Genomic DNA, 12,560 nt, shown 5'->3' on the forward strand with positions numbered 1-12,560 from the left:
AGTCAATAGGCTGGGTTGAGTTCTGGCCAGGGGGAAGAAAATCTTATTTGCAAGTTGTTGTTGTGTTTTTGTTGGGCCTCCCTGGGTAGGTTGAGTAATTCCAGCCTGAGCCCCTGCTGCAATGTGTGAAGGACTGATTTCAAGGAGCTGCTGCTATTCCATGTCCCACTGAGTAAAAAGAGGTTAGGGGAAAGAAGGAGCATAGTAGCTGTGGAAACAAAAATAAAATGTTGGAGGCATTAGTGCAGAAGTATGGATGAGAACAGGAGCTAAGGCTCATCTGCTGAAGTGCTCACAGGTGTGACTTGGCTTGCTCATGGAGTTGGTGAAAGGTTCAAGTGATGTGTGTTTGGGCTACTCTTGTGCTTGTCTGGTCACCCATGGGGCTGCTCACACCAGTCTCTGACATGATCCCCCTTGCCTCCTATACAGACATTTGACAAGCAGGGATTCCATGCTGGCACACCGCCTCCTTTCAGCCTGCCCTCTGCTCTTGGATCAACTGGGCCCCTGAACCCTGGTGGTGCCCCAGGTTATGCTCCAGCTCCCTTTCTCCATATCCTGCCTGCGCATCAGCAGCCTCATTCCCAGATGTTGCATCACCATCTTCAGCAAGATGGGCAGGTGCGTTGGTCCTTTTCACATCTACAGTGTGTCTGTCTGAGGGCAGATTGCTCCCACTCACATCCCAGAAGGGTCTTGGGGGCTTTTGCTTCCTTCTGGTTTTTGCTTCGCTCATTGGGAAAGGGCCTTGACAATGATTGCAGACTGACAAACTCATGCTGTTGACCAGCTTGGGGAAGAAACCTTATGAAGTTCAGTAAGGGGAAGTGCAAAGTCCTGCACCTGGGGAGGAACAATCCTATGCACCAGTATATGCTGGAGGCCAAAGCTTCTTGGCAGAAAAGGCCTCGGGGGTCCTGGTGGACACCAAGTAAGTTGACCATGAGCCACAAAGGCGGCCAATGGTATCCTGGGCTGCATTAGACAAAGTACCACCAGCAGATCAAGGGAGGTGATCTTTCCCCTCTGGTCAAGACTGGTGAGGCCACACCTGGAGTCCTGTGTCCAGTTCTGGGCTCCCCAGTGTGAGAGACATGGATATACTGGAGAGAGTCCAGTGAAGGGCCACAAGGAATGATGGACTGGATTATTTCTCCTATGAGGAAAGACTGAGAGAGCTGGGACTGTTCAGCCTGGAGAAGAGAAGGCTCAGGTCTTACCAATACCTGAAGGGAGGGTGTAAAGGGGGTGGAGCCAGGTGTTCAGTGGCACAGGACCAGAGGCAATGGGAACAGACTGAAACACAGGAAGTTCCCTCTGAACATCAGGAAACACTTTTTTTTTTTTTTTTTTTTTTTAACTGGGATGATGACCAAGCACTGGCATGGGTTGCCCAGGGAGTCTCCATCCTTTGAGCTGTCTAGACATGGTCCTGGGCAACTGGCTGTAGGTGACTGCTTGAGCAGAGGGATTGGACAAGATACCTTGAGAGGTCTCTGCCAGTCTCAGCCAGCCTGTGATTCTGTGAAGAGGTCATCCTGATGGGTGTGGAGAGATGGGCTGTGAGGTGTGAAGCCAAGGTGGGTGCTGCTGTCCCCAGGCTGCGGCAGGAGAGCAGGATGTGAGCACTTGTATTATAACCCTGGGGGAAAAATCAAGCATCCCCTTGCAGGTTGCATATTAGCTCCAATTTTTAATTTGGTTTCACCAGCATTTTCTTTTCTCGCTATAAATGTTTCCCTGAAAGAAACAGTGTGTTCTGCCTTAGAGTCCAGAAATAAGAAATTAATTTTCTCTGAATATGGGACATCCTTGGCTGGTACGCTGCCTTTGTTCACCTTGAGAGAGCTCTTTTGCTGTCTTCAGTTTCTGTGCTTTGCCTGCCTTGTGCTTGAAACCTGTCTTGGGTGGGGGGCAGTAGGATGGTGCATTCCTATGCTCCTGCTTGGTGTCTCTGGCTGTTTGTCCTGGATTGTGAGACATTGGAGGTGTTGCAGAGCAGAAATGGATCCTTTTGGGGGGAGCATTGCTGTGTTGGTGGGTATCAGGGCTGTCCCTGGGGGCGGCAGCTCTTGTGCTAATGTATGGTTAGGCTTGTCTTCCTGGGAGCACTGCTGCTATGGCAGCTGATAACAGTGTCGTCTTCCTTTCCTGTTTCTAGGGTGGATCTGGCCAACGCAACCAACCCAGCACCGTGCAGCAAAAGTCTCAGGCTACCAAAACTGCCTATGGTACTTCTCCATACTGGACAAACTAAATCCAAAATTGGGGAAGGGGGAGAGAATGAACAGAGAGGAGGAGGAAGAAGAAAAAAAAAAAAGCAAAAAAAAAAAATATAAAAGCTGTAGCTCATTCCTAGAATTATTAGAAGTAACTGCTCAGCCAAATGTCTATCTGTGCAGGGAGAACTGCAGCCAGCCATCCATGTGACTCGCTTTCTCTTTGAGTTGCTGTTGTATGTAATATGTATGTATGTATTTGTAAATGTAATAGAGCCTAAATGTGGTTTTCTGCATCTTGCAGCCTGTTTTGTTTTCTTTGTAGGAAAACTAATTATTCATTACCCATCTGCACCAGGACATCCATCCTTGAGGTTTTTTTTTAAGCTGTAGAAATCTGTCAAACTGCTATTTTTTTGAAGATGGAAACCATTTATTTAATGCAGTTCTAAATTCAGGCAAATAAGGAGGCCTGCCTGCCCCCCCCCCCCCCCCCCCCCCCCAAAAAAAAGTCCTGTTGGTTTGATATCTGTCCCCAGCCCCCAATATAGCTGTTACTCTAAAAGGGGGTGGAGGTGGCTGGGGGATGTTTTGTAGGTCTTCCCCTTTCTTTTGTCTTTTCCTTCCCTCCTGCAGAAGGCCAACTGTCATGGGCAGTTTGGTTACTGTGGCACTTTTTTATTTTTTGATTTTTTTTAAATTAAAAGTTTTTCTTGTTTGTTTGGGGGTTTTTTGTTTCTCTAGCAAGAGTTTAGATGGCTCAGTGTGTCCTAGAACCTTCTTTACATCATTAGAGGCAAAAAAACCCCAAAACCCAAACAGCAAAACTGTGTCTTGTACCATTCTGCCCAGGAAAGCTGGAGTTACTGGATGGAAACTTTACCTATCCCTCCCTCCTCTTTTTTTAAAACAAGACCATGGGTGCAACTCTTGGTCCTTCTTGTCCTGCACCAATATGGTGAATGTTTTAGGAATTTCATTTCTTCTTAGCCCTTCTTCCACCTAATAAAAATCTAAATTTATCACTGGTGTTTGTCTGCATTTTTTCAATGGCTCCAGGACCAGTTTTACTTTTACAGCCTGTCCCCTTCTACCTGTTTCTGCTGGGAGTAAGAGCAGTGGCTAGGTCCATCACAAAGGTCTTAAGAGCTCAGACAGTTGCAGAGGGCATGGGATCTTGGGCAGCACCCTGACTTCTGCCATTAAGCATCATGTCTCTGCCTTTGTTGGGTTCCAGCATTGTGCTCTGAGTGCCTGGGGAGCAGGTAAGGAGGGAGTACAGCTGCAACACTGCCCTCCTGTGTTTTGCCTATCTGGTCCATGGCCTTCCCCCAGGAGGAAGGTCAGTGGTGATGGCTCCTGCCCCAGGCTCATCCTGAGCATGCTGGCCTTATGCAGCAGAGGTGGGTAAATGTGAAGTTGTATGTCTGTGGCCATTTGCCAAAGTGCTTTAAATCAGTTAAGGCAGGCAACTAGTAGCTTTATTTTCCCATAACCTTATTTTATATAGGCATTGATATTTGAGCAGCACTGAATTTGTGAATAACTGTTATTCAAAGCTTCAAGTAACCCACACAAGTAAATCAGCTCAAATAATTAACAGTACAGGGCTATTTTCATTTCATTTTTATTAGACAGGTGTGCAGAAAAGACAAAATATAACTACTGAAGGGGAAGACAACACAAAGATGCATCAGTTAATTTGCCAGAAAGAACTATACAAAGGAAAACATCTGGGATTTCAGCTAAGAAGACTACTAAGAAATCTAGTGTACCCTGCTGGTTTCAGAATGGTTGAAAACTGCATTTGAAGGGGCATATAGCTGCAAATGTAAACATTAATACTGGCTGAGACAGAAGAAAAAGTTAAGAAAAAACCCTAGAATACACAGATCAGGTAAACATTTTTTCCACAATTTCTTAAATAGTTTAAGAAAAGACTCATATTTCAGTTTGTATCTCAAAAAAGGAAACCAGCAAGTCAACAAGCAATGACATTGCACAGGACAGTGGGGAAGATTTACCTGGTTAATGTAGGAGCTCTCAAAATAGGATGAATTTTTGCCTTTAAAAAAAGGTAACAGAAGAGTTATGATAATGCATCTTACAAGATCAAGCTTGAAAATAAAAGTCACTGGAGAGTATACAGTGAAGACGGTCAGAAGTACAAGGGAAATCCTGAAAGATGCAGTATCATTTCAGATAGTCATCAGCACAGCCAGCACTGCCATACTCTGCTCCTTCACCTCCCAACAGCCCCCCAAAAGCTGAAGGTTGGTGTCCCTGTCCCAGTGCAGCCCCAAGACCAGTCCTAGCAGCCAGGAATGCCAGGGGCCTATTTGCCAACACTGGCACTGCTCTCACAGGGCTGGAGTGAGGCTGAGGGGTGTTCTACACCATCACTAGATGCAGAGGAGCCCTGCTGCCAGGTCCAAAAAGCACCAGGGGCTGAATCAGCCCATGCAGGCCACTTCAGGAAGGGTCCCAATGCCTCCTTAGGTAACATGCAAGTAGGAGGGCAGACCATCATGGGGAGCATTAGGGGACAAGGTATCACCACTTGGGCTACCTTTACTTGAGGGGGCAGAGGGATGCACTGCCAGCACACCCTGGGGCAGAGGAACAGGGACTGTCCCTGCTGCAGTAAATCCCAACCAAGCAACATTATGAAAACACATCCACCTTGCTCACTTCAAAAAATGCCCTACCAGCCTTCCTCCCCTCCTCTAGGCAGCAGGCTTTGAGCTTGCTCACTATCATCCTGCTCCTCCCCCAGGAGGCAGCCCCCAAGCTGATAGAACAAAGTTGACTCCCACCAAAACACCCCTCAAGGGAACACAGCTGATGACATACCATTGAAAACCCTGAGATATGCAGAAGGGAGGCATAAACAAATGTCTGAGCCTGCAGCTCTGATAAGAGTAACTGCCACTGTACCTGTGGGAATGGGGAGTCTCACTCAAGCAGGGCCAGCACCTTAGACCTGCTCCTTGAGGTACCAGAGCTCAGTGCAGGAAGACAGGTCTGGCTGCTGATCAAGGGATCATGCAAAAGCTGAATTCAGGCCACTGCACTACAGTCAACAAGAAGAGCACACTGTAATAGGGTGAGGATACTGAGGGACTAAGGAAGAGGATTCTGCAGACAAGCATGCAGGATCTCCCTATGCCCACAAGGGAAGGACCTAGTCTCTGCCCTGAGCTCCCAAAAACATGCAGGAGGTTGAGCTTGGTGCACCAGCTGAAGCACACTTAAATAGCCTGTCAAACCCTGCCACTGGCCTTCTCTTCAAGTCCAAAAGCACTGCAGCCTCCTTCACCTGTGGGACTGCACACACTCATCTATGCACCAGCCAGGCAGGCAGGCAGAGGAGAGCTCAGCACACATCCATCCCCTCTGCCCCATGCCCCAGCAGCACAGGGACAGCCTGGCCACCCCAGGCAGGCACCAAAGGCAGCTTTGACTTCTGCCAACCCTGCAGAACTACAGCAGGGCTGTGTTTACCAACATGTGACCTACATATGCAACAGAAGGCTCAGGCCAGGACTGGACTTGGGCTGAAGGAAGCAAGGGCAGCTAGCAAGCACTGGGGCAGGAGGCTATTGGTTTCTTCTACTACCAAAAAACAAAGTTCAGGATGAATGCTGGCTGGCATGCTGGGCAGCAGAATGTACTTCTGTTTTCCTCCCTCAGGAGAGGGGCAGCTGGCAGCAGATCTCAGCAGCATGGCTAACTTTTTCAACCCAAATCTAGTCTGAAAAATAAAATAAAAAAAATAAATAGCAACCCAGGGCTCAGTTGTACAGACGTGAAGCATTAAGTGTTTTAGGGTTCATATCACAAGCCTTTTTCAGAGACAAAGCTGATTGTGCTCTCTGGGGCTCCAGGGGCCAGCTATTTTGTAGCTTGAGCAGGCTGAAAAGGAATACTGTACCTTTCAGTGACATCCCATCAAGCTCAAGACACAGTAGCTCTACACTCTCTGCCCCCCACCTTATAAAAGGAAAAGCCACCACCACAAGTCTAAACCAGTGTACACATGCTATTATTGTATATGGAACAGCTAAACCTTGGCAATTTGCTTTGTGTAGCTTTTTCTTCTTCCCAATAAACACAGCACTTGAGCTCCTGAAAACCCAGCTTCCAATTGGCTTGTTCCAGCTTTAAATACATAAAACATCTAATTGCAAGACTATTTAATTCAAGGATCTAAACATGAGCAAACCTGTTTTGCTATGAGCATTTCAGAAGTGATAAAGGGAGTTTCTTTTTTAAAAAAAATACAGTGATGAAAGGGTTAAGAATGCAAGAATTCAGACATTCTGTGGAAGGTCTCTAAGAGGTCCATAAAAAAAGAAAAAGGAGCAAACAGATCCTTACAACAGGAGACAGCAGTAGACAGTTTTTTTGACCACACCCCCACCCACACACACACACTTTTTTGCTGAACTGCTGCTAGGTTACCGCTGCTCCCTTCTGGCCTCAGTCAGCAGGGCAGTACAGGGGCATAGAGGAAGCAGGTCACGACTCCTCATTGCCAGAATCGTCATCATCATAACAGTCGGCATCCTCTTCCTCATCATCTTCATCATCAATGTCATCATCATACAAGTCGTCATAAAGCAAATCTGAACTGTTGTCATTGGAAGGCACTTTAGTTTTGATGCAGTACTCTGCCAGTGTAGTGGGGACCTTCACACCATCCTTTTCTGCCTCAGCTTTGGTGGCCAAAACCTGTTTCCTGTGGTGAGGAGGACATAGCAACATGAGCAGGGCTGTGTGCCAGCAGCAGTGTGGCTCAACTCCCCACCTCCCAGCCAGCCCCAGCCCAGCCCTCCAGACAGCTCAGTCAGGAGAGCTGATGTTTGGCTGAAACAGCACTAGAAACAGATTTAGTTCCTGCAGCCCCAGGCTTGGAAGCACTCCAAGAGTGTTTGCAGCACACATTGCCCCAGGACAGACTCTGGCTACTGCCTCCCAGCAGCACTCAGGCTGTGAACTGTTGCTGGCCTACATTGCTTCCCTGCTGGGAGGCAAACAGATAGCAGCCTGTCCCCTTCACCCCCACCCACATGCTCAGTCTGCCATATTCTGTTTATGGAGTACATCCAGCTCTGCTGAAGCCAATGGAGCTAGAGGGGACTAAGATAACCTCCCAGCAATGCTCTTTGAACAGCTGGGGCCAGCTACTGACTGCCCTGTGTTGCTCCAACCAGGGGTATATCATGCATGCCCAGCTAGGTGAGTCAATGCAGATGTGGTCTTGCCCCAGGCAAGCATGACAGCAGTTCCACTGCAGTATGGGCCACCCATCTGCTGCTCTACAGCAACCCTGGCTCAAGTTTACATCATCTCCCTACAGGATGAACCATAAACTTTTCAAAGAATAGTCAAGACTGTTCAGTACTTCCAGCTAATCAAATCCAGCTTTACAAGTGCTTGCCAAATCCTGCTGATATTCCTTCAAATTGGAGGGACAAGATTATGATTCATGAGCACAGTAAGCACAGAATCAGTAGGATGCGGTCAGTTTGAATCACATCCCAAGCAATGCAAGCAACACTCAAAGGCAAGCGGGGCCTTCAACTAGGATTTACTAGCAGCCAATAGATTTTCAGAGCATCATGCCAGATTAGTCTAAAAGAGAACAATTCAAAGATAGATCAGCCCAGTTCTCCTGTTCCAGAAGCCTGCACCACTTCCATATGCTGAAAATCCTAGAGGGACCAGAAACATGGGCTTGGAATAAGACTGTAAAATTAATTTCCAAAGGAGCAACCACACAGAGAAGCTGGTTTCAGCAAATTCTGCAAGCAGCCTGTTTTGTAGGATTCAAAGCAGGAGGCCAGTAGCACAGCATCACACATGGCAAAGCTTACCTTATGATTTCAGCATACTCCTTGTCTTTCCCTTTACTGTCCCTCCACTTCCTGAACATGACTGATGCATCCACATTGGCAGGAGAGAAGGTGTTGGGCTCATTAAGCAGAGAGATTACACTCAGCAAGATAGTCCTGAAAGAGGTAACTACAGAGTCAGAGCTAACACATTCATGGATTCTGGATGCTGACAGCTTCTTTAGGTGATGCATCAGAAACTTGTTTAAAGTCAAAACTTAAGGATAGTGAAGGATAATAGTTGAAGTGAGAACAGGTATTTATGAACTTCAAATCCTGGCCATCAGCGTAGGGAAGATGACACAACACAAATCTCAAAGACCTAATCTGATGACAGGCTATCACATCTATGCATATGCTTGTGATGGGGCAGCAAGCAGGCAAAGCTTCCATTAGACCAGAGTTCAGCTTGTCCATAACAACCATAGGTGGTACCAGGCTGGAAACCTGCTCAGTGAGCCTGTTTCTCATGACATTTGGCCTCCCAGCAGAAAGCCAGGCTCCTTGCTTACCCCATGTAGGGAGGACCGCTACAACCCAAGGCCATCAGATGAGGCTGCACTGCTTTCCCTGCCCCACAGCATGTTAAGAGGTTGAAGCTGCAGCCAGGTCTCCGCCTGTGCACCACACTAAGGCTGCTATAGCAGCACTCAAGCACAAGGGAAAGACAGTGCAGATATTTTTCAATACCCAAGCAAGCCACCAAGAGCCCAGTAGGATTCAGCTGCTGGTACTCAAAGCTAGCATGAGCCTGTCTGTCTGCTGGGAGTTATGTGACTGTCTTCCTGGATTTTTAGCACCTAGCTGCCCCACTCTGCTGGCATTTACTAGGGGCAACCACCACCTCCCTCACCCAGACCCTTCTCCTGCATTTCCTACAACCCTTTGCACTTCAGAGATTCATCCCTTCACTGTTCACACAGTGCCACAAGCAGCACAAGACTCAACAGCAAGTTCCATCAGGTGGCTCTACACACCCAGCCACCTAGCTGTAGCTACCACTGCAATAGCTTCACATGTCCAAGGTGGTCCTGCTGGCAACAGCTTTTGATTTGAATGGAAAGGAAGAACAAGAGACCAGGAATAAGTCTTGAAATACAGTAGTACATAGCCAACTGCTCTGCAGAACTTGAACAGAAGAGACTACAGCTCCAGCTGTCCTTGTATTGATTTAGGGGCACATTCAGAGCAGATGTGCTCAGCACATCTACCAGATCATATAACTAAGATACAATTCCAGGAAATGCTTTGTCATTTGGATGCAGAGTTTCTTGAAAAGTTTTGAAGCTAAACACTTTGGCCAGACTGTTCAGCACAGCTTTCAGGAAATTCATATGCAATTTACTTTCCAAGTGATATAATTCAGTAAGAAAAAAGAACAGCAGCTCTGGAAAAAAATTGTCTGGTCAGACTAGGATGATGGGCAGAAGAGAGACCATTTTCTACTTAATCTCAAGAATTCATTTAAAAGCCTTTGATTCTCAGCAAGCAGGCTGTAAAGCCAACATATCAGCTCCAGCATAATTGCAGCAGCTTTACTGTAGAGCAAGCAAAGTCTAGGGAAGACTGAGGACAGGAATTAGTGTCTGGATTTAGCATTTGCTCTGCTACACTTCCATCAAAGTGAGAAGCCAGTTTCCTATGCAGTGCCCCAGACTCCAAAAATCAGTGCAAAGCTACTGAAATACACCAAAGCAGCTGTCTAATAGAGATGAGGCTCTCTGCATTCTTCATTCTTAACTGGCACATTAGATCAACTCCATCACTGCTAATACCTTAAGAGCTGGACAGTCTCCTCCCACTCAAACCCTGCTGCTGTAAGCAAGCAAGGTGAACAAGGTACAGTAGTAGCAGGAAGGGATCTCAGCACATGAGATCTGACAGGACTAAAACCACAAAAAATTCAACCACACATGACTGAACATCCTCAGCATCAGATATAAACTGTGCTGGTCTGGATACAGGCTGACCCTCTGCAATATTGTCAGGGATCTGTTTCTCCCTCAGGCAAGGTTATTCTAGCATGTTGTTTTATGCATGTTGCTTGCATGAAGAACAGGGATTTCAAGCCCACCTTCTGCTTTCTTAAATCCCCAACCCCATTCTGGGGAACAGTGTGTTCATCAGCTGCCATGCCACTAAGTGTTTACCATGCTGTCTTCAGAGTGAGTCCCTCTACATCCCTTTATCAGCAGAGGAGAGGCAACAGTAGAGGTTCAAGGAATCAGACCTGTTAAGTACCTTTTTTCTCCACATATCAACAGAAGGCTCAGACATAGATGAATTTAAACAAAACAGACATTGTGTAGAGTGGCTAGGGCTCACAATCAGCACATCCTGTTATATAACTTGTTGAAAAGGATTATTTGTTTTTTAAATTCCAGCTACTACCTAACACTGTAGTTTCTCAGAGTCACCTTTAAAGGTACTTATAGATTTGTCCTAGCACATTTTTACTCTCCGATATAAAGTAAGAGGTTTTGGCTTAGGCTGTACTGACAGTAATGTTAGATCCGGACAGTTTCTGCAACCAGCTCAATGCACTAAAGCAGCTAAAAAAGCCAGCAAAAACAGGCATCCTCAGGAAACAAAGCAATAGTAAGACAGGGCATCACCCATCTTCACAAGATACAGATGTACCAACATCTTTCATACTGTGCTTAGTTCTGGTCTGTGCACCTCAGAACAGAGTGATGCCATGGGAGATATGGAGACTGGCAACTTAAATGATAAAAGAGCCTCAATCCCTAAGCCCTGCCACCACTTCCTCAGCTTGATGGGACACAAGTATTCTCTGCCACACAGATCACAGCTGCATTCCTTCACATCTTGCTGGATGTTTACCACATTTGCTTATGTCTGCCTCATCTAGCTCCGAGTGATGGGAAAGCCCATGTTGATTATGTTTAAAAAAATTAATGAGCATACTTGACACCATTAGAGGTAGAAGCATAGGTGCTCTCAAAGTTGAAGAATGACACACACCCCTCCAGACACTTCAGCCAGTCATCTATAGTAAACAGTCAATACTTAGCAGGATTTACAAAATCCAGAAGTTGAAGAAAAACCATAGGTTACACAGACAAGCACACTCCGCTCCCACACCTTCAGCCCTACTGCCTTCTCTCTGATACTCTGGAGCTTTGCAGAGCCAGATGGGACCCCAGCAGGATGCAGTTCTATTGGCACTTAACCCAACAGGTTATGCTGGAAACAGGCTAACAGTAAAGGACAATTTTTATTTCTACTTGCTAATACAGCTGAGGAATGTTTTCTCCTCAAGTATCACCCTTAAGCCCAACACACTCCAAGAACAGGCACCAAAAACCACACCATGGTAAGGGAGAGCAGAAATCTGAGAACTGGCATGAAACTTCTCATGGTGCTAATCTTTAGGGTTGTATATATTATACATACATGTTGAGTAATTATAAGTAATGCCAAAAGCTGTTTCTTAACTATGACTTGAGGCTTGTCATCTAGCCCTAACCATATCAGATGTATGAAAAGTTTAATAGCCATGTGAGCAGAGGAACAGGTGAACATAATTAGCAATACATAACTTAAAACAGTGTATAATTTTTTAAAAATCCGAACTGGAACTTTGAGAGGTTGCTTCATACTCACTTGTACTTGGTACAGATGGATTGGATAATGTTTACCTCAAGCTCTAAAGGTCCAACTCTTCATGACTTTACACAGCTAGGATGCACCATTTCTCTTGAGCCTTTTTAACCTTGAAGTAGCATGTGCCAGGAGGAACATCAGTAGTTATAATTTGTGACTGCTACAATTCCTAGTCTCCTGCCACATTAGCTCTACTTCAGCACTTTGCAGAGTGTACATGTTACAATCATATTCTAAGGGTCAAGAATCCAATAAATCCCCATTGCTAGATCTTTGCTTTGACAAAGGTTCTTTTCAAATTAATTTCATGAAGCAGAGTTAGATGAAAGCTGAGTCAACCTATCAGGCAACCCTTTTCAAATCACTGCACTCCCTCAGGTGTGCTGAGATCCCTAGTGGATTTACCAATAAATAACGGATTTCAAGTTGGGAAATCAACATCTAATAAATCACTCCAAAAGAAAGCATATGATACACTAAAAATCTAGGAGACAATTACTTTAACTTTATCTGTATAATAAAACAGATTAAGTTAGAACAGGAAATACCTTCAAGGTTTTTCCACTACATCACTTACTACTCAAGCTACACAGGTTAGTGAGCTGCTACTTGATACTAGTTTCATCATTTCTTTATTGGCAGTCTTGTAATGAAATTCAGCTGGTGTTTCCAAAAAACAGACAGGTTAGCCTTGAATGCCTCTGGTACTGTGTGATCCTTTTTTTTGGCAGGAAGAAAACTACCTGGCTAACTGCTCACGATAGCATGCTGCAGGACAGGAGACAAAAATACTGGAAAGCAAACAGTAGGTAGG

The 12,560-nt window shown here is 45.8% G+C and overlaps 2 protein-coding genes across 20 annotated transcripts in view; one reads left to right on the forward strand and one right to left on the reverse strand.

The window, feature by feature from the left end:
* Window positions 1-2,709, forward strand: part of LOC130142070 (ubiquitin-associated protein 2-like) — a 92,343-nt gene extending 89,634 nt beyond the window's left edge. For 15 of the 19 annotated variants that reach the window (XM_056323497.1, XM_056323498.1, XM_056323499.1 and 12 more), the window contains 3 exons: window positions 433-624; window positions 1,381-1,583; window positions 2,165-2,709. In XM_056323497.1, the coding sequence (XP_056179472.1) occupies window positions 433-624; window positions 1,381-1,545 (357 nt within the window). In that variant the 3' untranslated portion in view covers window positions 1,546-1,583; window positions 2,165-2,709. The remainder of the gene's footprint in view (window positions 1-432; window positions 625-1,380; window positions 1,584-2,164) is intronic. The other 4 variants (XM_056323501.1, XM_056323502.1, XM_056323503.1 and 1 more) reach the window with 1 other exon arrangement.
* Window positions 2,710-3,833: 1,124 nt separating this feature from the next.
* LOC130142073 (ubiquitin-conjugating enzyme E2 R2-like) overlaps window positions 3,834-12,560 on the reverse strand; it is a 28,521-nt gene continuing 19,794 nt past the window's right edge. The window contains 2 exon segments of the mRNA XM_056323519.1: window positions 3,834-6,963; window positions 8,102-8,236. Of these exon segments, the coding sequence (XP_056179494.1) occupies window positions 6,744-6,963; window positions 8,102-8,236 (355 nt within the window). The 3' untranslated portion in view covers window positions 3,834-6,743.

This window comes from Falco biarmicus, chromosome W (assembly GCF_023638135.1).
Source record: "Falco biarmicus isolate bFalBia1 chromosome W, bFalBia1.pri, whole genome shotgun sequence".
In the NCBI taxonomy this organism is placed as follows: domain Eukaryota; kingdom Metazoa; phylum Chordata; class Aves; order Falconiformes; family Falconidae; genus Falco; species Falco biarmicus.